A 5,798-nucleotide genomic window follows, 5' to 3' on the forward strand; every position below is an offset into this window, starting at 1 on the left:
TACTCATGTACAAGGAATCATATTTGAATGCTAACGAATTAGTACCTTCTTCTGTTGTCTCTCTCTTGCAGGAATTCGAAGATGTATTTCCCAATGAAGTTCCGAGTGGCTTACCACCTATTCGGGGAATAGAACATCAAATCGACTTCATTCCTGGCGCATCTATACCAAACCGACCCGCTTATCATAGCAATCCCGAGGAGGCCAAGGAGCTGCAAAAACAAATGAATGAACTCCTTGAAAAGGGATTCATCCGCGAAAGCCTTAGTCCATGCGCTGTTCCAGTTTTATTAGTGCCGAAGAAGGATAGGACTTGGCGCATGTGCGTTGACTGTCGCACAGTGAACAAAATCATGACTAAGTATCGTCATCCAATACTGCGCCTAGATGATATGCTTGATGAACTAAGTGGTGCTCATTCGTTCTCCAAAATTGACCTCAAAAGCGGTTACCATCAAAGACGGATGCGCGAGGGAGATGAGTGGAAAACAGCGTTTAAAACTAAACACGGTTTGTACGAGTGGTTGGTAATGCCATTCGGTCTTACTAACGCTCGTAGTACCTTTATGCATTTAATGAACCATGTTCTACGAGCTTTCATTGGTAAATTTTGTGTGGTTTACTTTGATGATATTCTTGTTTATAGTAGATCCTTAGATGATCACTTGAAGCATTTACGAGCTGTTCTTGATGTGTTGCGAAAGGAAACTTTATATGCCAATCTTAAGAAATGCACATTTTTTTCTAACAAAGTCGTTTTCCTAGGATTTGTTGTTAGCTCCCAAGGACTTCAAGTTGACCAAGAAAAGGTGAAAGCCATCCAAGAGTGGCCTAGACCAACCAGCATAAGTCAAGTACGAAGTTTCCCTGGCTTGGCAAGTTTTTACCGTCACTTTGCTCCAAATTTTAGCACATTGGCTGCACCTTTCAGGAGCGTGATCAAAAAGAATTCTGCCTTCTTTTAGAGCGAGGAGCAAGAAAAATCCTTTATTTCACTTAAAGATCATTTAACTAATGCCCCATTACTCGTATTACCTGATTTTGACAAAATGTTTGAAATTGAATGTGATGCCTCAGGTATCAGGATTGGTACTGTGTTGACCCAAGAAGGGAAGCCCGTGGAGTATTTTAGTGAAAAGCTAAGTGGCGCACCATTGAATTATCCCACATACGATAAGAAAATGTATGCTTTGATCCGGGCATTGGAAACGTGGCAACATTATTTGTGGCCAAAAGAGTTTGTCATCCATTCGGACCATAAATCGCTCAAGCACATCAAAGGCCAGCACAAGCTCAACAAAAGGCACGCAAAATGGGTAGAATTTCTTGAATCCTTCCCTTATGTTATACGATATAAAAAAGGTAAGGAAAATATTGTGGCCGATGCACTATCTCGTCGTTATACTTTGTTAAATCATTTGGATTCAAAACTGCTTGGTTTTGCATTGAAAGATTTGTATAACTCTAATGCTGATTTTGGGGATGTATATAAATTGTGTGAACATGCTGCTATTGATAAGTTTTTCAGGTTCGATGGCTTCCTTTTGTGAGAAGGTAAGCTCTGTATCTCTCAAAGTTTCGTGCGAGAGTTGCTTGTACTCGAGGCACATGGTGGTGGCCTCATGGGCCATTTTGGCATTGCAAAGACTTTGGCCATGCTGCAAGAACACTTCTTTTGGCCACGGATGAAATGGGATGTCGAGAAAATATGTTTGCGATGTTTGGTTTGTAAGAAGGAAAAATCAAAGGTTAACCCATATGGGCTGTACATGCCTTTGCCTATTCCCGAAGGGCCTTGGGTTGATCTTTCAATGGATTTTATCTTAGGTCTACCGCGAACTCGAACCGGAAAAGATTCCATTTTTGTTCTAGTAGATCAATTTTCAAAAATGTCACATTTTATTGCTTGTTCAAAAAATGATGATGCTGTTAATATTGCTAACCTTTTCTTTAAAGAAGTTGACAGGTTGCATGGAATTCCGAAGACGATAGTGTCCGATTGCGATGCAAAATTTCTTAGCCATTTTTGGAGGACACTTTGGAGCAAGCTAGGCATGAAGCTCTTATTCTCCATGACATGTCATCCCCAAACGGATGGACGAACCGAGGTGGTGAACCGTGTAATATCCACTCTACTACGGGCCAGTATCTGCAAAAATCTCAAATCATGAGAGGAATGCCTACCTCATATAGAGTTTGCTTATAACCGAACTATTCACTCTGCTACTAAATTCTCTCCATTTGAAATAGTTTATGGTTTTAATCCTTTATCTGCTCTTGATTTAATTCCATTACCTAACAATCAAATTATTAATGTAGATGCTAAGAAGAAAGCAGACTATGTGAAATAATTGCATCAAAAGGTTAAAGCTAATATCGAGGCTAGGACAGAGCAATATGTGCGCAAGGCCAACAAAGGGCAAAAACAAGTCATATTTGAACCCGAAGATTGGGTGTGGGTTCATATGCGAAAAAAAAGGTTTCCGGCTCAGCGAAAGTCAAAGTTGTTACCGAGAGGAGATGGACAGTTTCAAGTTTTGGAACGAATAAATGATAATTCTTATAAACTTGATCTCCCAGGTGAGTACAATGTAAGTGCTACCTTTAATGTAGCTGATATTTCTTTTTATGATATAGGTGACGATTTGAAGGCAAATCGCTTCGAAGAGAGGGGGAATGATACGACCACACCTCCCGAGTTGCCAGCTGCCAATGTAGATCCTTTCGAGTTGCCCGTAGGACTGATTACCCGAGCTCGAGAAAAGAGATTCAAAGACGCAACAATAGCCTTAGTTAATAGAGTTTGGGGTGAAACCGTTGCTGGACTTATCGAAAGCTCTTGGATCGATGGTTAAGCGACCCATGCATTCTCCTTCAAGCTCAAATCAGCTCAACTTAGCTTAAGAGCTGCTTTTCTTCTTATTTTATTTTTCATTTAATTTCTTTGGAATAAAATCATTTAATTTGCTGTTAGCTAAATTAGTTAATTAGGTCTTAATAATTAATTTGTCATAATATGGACTTTATAAATAGGTATAATGGTGTCTTAAACTAGCATAATTTATTAGCTAATTAATTTGTCAAGTTTAAGACCGGTTTTAAATAAGCTACTCATTAAATTTGCCCGGCTGATTTTTGCTATTAAATTTGTTTAAGTTCCAGCCGATTTAATACATGTCTTAACCTTGCATAATTAAATTGTCTTAGCTACTACAAGTTTTAAATATGTCTTGAGCAACCGAAATTAATGTGTTTAAATTAATTAATGTGCTGAATTAATTTGTGTGTGCAGGTGCAATGCATGGGACAACATTTAATCAAACTAAAGTTGTTGAATTAGTTTTCTCAAAAGCCATGATGGTTCGGTCAATGCAATATTCACAATCATCTGATATCTCCCCAACGTGGCTACTCAATTTTCGAAGCTGGCATTCAAGACTTTCACACCAACAACCATGCGTTCACATTGAGGGGCTGTCCATTGATTTGTTTTCACACTTTATGGCCGGCCAACTACTCAAGGAGCTCATTTAAATGCTAAGACCATTCAACTCTTCGAAGCATCAGCTTAATTAAGCTCCCAAGTTCCAATGCTGAATTTAAATATGCATTTCAGCTCCCAAAACGTGCCATTAATTCCAACTGAACAAATGCTTCTAGAATGCCGTCCAATGAGTTTGCCAAAGCCAAGAAGCTTCAAGGAAACTTCCTAAATAAATCTGGAATTTTCTAGCTTAATTAGGAAGAAAACAAAAGGCTAATTAGCTACCTAAAATGGCAATTCGGCTAGCCTTTGTAACAGCTATAAATAGTTTGTTTATTTCTTGTAAAGGGACTTTTTGCCAAATTTTATATAGCCGAACTTTTGTTCTTGTAAGAATTTCTTCTCTAAGTCTCGTTTAAGAATTTCATTGGCTTATATACCTAGTAGTGGCGTCAACCTAATTTTTTTGACGAAACTGAACTTATCACTAGTTTTAGTGTGGCGTTCAAAACCCTTTATACCGAGGTTCCTATCTGCCAAGATAGCGGGTCGAGGTCCATTTCATTTCAACCATCCCTTCTTAGGAAATAATAAGTCTCGGGTCGATATTTGCTAATATCGTTTCAACTTGTTCTTAGGATCAGCCATACCATATTTCGTCCATTTCCCAAATATTCCAATTTAACCGAATTTCTTTTTTTTCCCGAACCATAAACAACCTACCAACTATCCCAACTTCTTTCTTTCTTAAACCTAAACTTAATCACCATTATCGAACCTAAACTTTGACACCCAAGTCTCTTTCAAATCTGAAATCACTTCTCCATTCCATACTCATCAACTTTTTCTCATAGACAATCGGGTAATCTACATACGACTCCACTCAAGACGAGGTGAGCTCGTATCATTGCCTGTAGAGTCTATTGAATTTGTAATTAGAGTATCGAACTCCTTAGGCAAAAATGCTTGGTTGATAAAGTCTGCAAGAATTGCCCGTTATTGATTCGAGATAACTGTTTTCCTGCTGATCTGATGCTTTTGCCTTTTGACGATTTTGATATAATTCTGGGAATGGACTGGTTAACTTTGCATGATGCTATTGTGAATTGCAAATGAAAAGTCATTGATTTAAGGTGTAAGAATGATGAGATAATTCGAATTGAGTCTAGTGATCTGAATGGACTACCAGCTGTGATATCTGCAATGAAAGCACAAAATATGTGAAGAAAGGCTGTGAAGCCTACTTAGCTTATGTGTTAGACTCGAAAGTGAATGATAAAAAAGTCAAATCAATGCCTGTTGTCTGTGAATTCTTAATGTGTTTCCTGAAGAACTACCGGGTTTACCTCTGTTTCGAAAAGTCAATTTTTGCATTGAATTAGTACCTGGTACTACTCCGATTTCGATAGCTCCGTATAGAATGGCTCCGACTGAGTTAAAGGAATTAAAATCTCAGTTGCAAGAATTAACCGATCGAGGATTACCTAGACTGAGCTTTTCACCATGGGGGTGCTCCTGTTCTATTTGTGAAAAAGAAAGATGGCATAATGAGAATGTGTATTGATTACTGTTAGCTTAACAAAGTGACTATAAAGAACAAATACCCTCTGCCCAGAATTGATGACTTATTTGATCAGTTGAAAGGTGCTACTGTAACACCCCAAAAATCCCGAAACCTAAAAATCCCGAAATCCTAAACTTTCTTTATTTTCGGTTTTGATAAAAATTGTGTTTTATGTTCCTAGCCATGTGATAATTGTAGTAGCTCTTAATTAAGATTTGAGTTCGAACCTAGGAATAACTGAAATTATAGTTTAATTATTAAAAGAATCAGGGTTGGCAAGTAGGTGGGATTTTAAATAAAAATAGGGGAAAATAGCATAAAAAAGCCTTGTGGAAGAGTGGCTAAGTGAAACCACTTAGAGTGCAAGGAGGTGGCATTAGTAGCTAGCAAGGAGGTCCAAGGTTTGAATCCTAGTTTTGTGTTGTAGAAGTTTAATTTTGGCCTTCTAGAAGGATGGAAGTGGCGTGAAGATGGACTCTAAGGGGAGTGTTCAGAAGAGAAAATTAAGGAAAGGATCAAGGGGTTATTAGAGAGAAAAATGAGGAGATGAGAAATAAGAAGTGATAGAGCCGAATTGGGAATTGGACATGGAAAATTCAGCTATAAGGGCTATAAATAGGGGCCGAAATAGGGTTGCCAGAAACCCCTTTCTCCAAAAGCTGAAAACTCTTTTCTTTTCAAGATCCAAAAAGTCAAAAAACCTTTTGTTTTTATTTATTTTCTTCTTGCCGATTTCTATTATTCTCTACA

The 5,798-nt window shown here is 38.0% G+C and overlaps 1 protein-coding gene across 1 annotated transcript; it reads left to right on the plus strand.

The window, feature by feature from the left end:
- The first annotated feature begins 1,049 nt into the window (after positions 1-1,049).
- On the plus strand, positions 1,050-2,855 carry LOC108479297 (uncharacterized). The gene is made up of 4 exons (XM_017781811.2): positions 1,050-1,362; positions 1,555-2,120; positions 2,364-2,580; positions 2,638-2,855. The coding sequence occupies exons 1-4, from the start codon at positions 1,050-1,052 to the stop codon at positions 2,853-2,855; spliced, it is 1,314 nt and encodes a 437-aa protein (XP_017637300.2).
- The last annotated feature ends 2,943 nt before the right edge of the window (positions 2,856-5,798 follow it).

The sequence above is a fragment of the Gossypium arboreum genome, chromosome 7 (assembly GCF_025698485.1).
Source record: "Gossypium arboreum isolate Shixiya-1 chromosome 7, ASM2569848v2, whole genome shotgun sequence".
Taxonomy (NCBI): Eukaryota; Viridiplantae; Streptophyta; class Magnoliopsida; order Malvales; family Malvaceae; genus Gossypium; species Gossypium arboreum.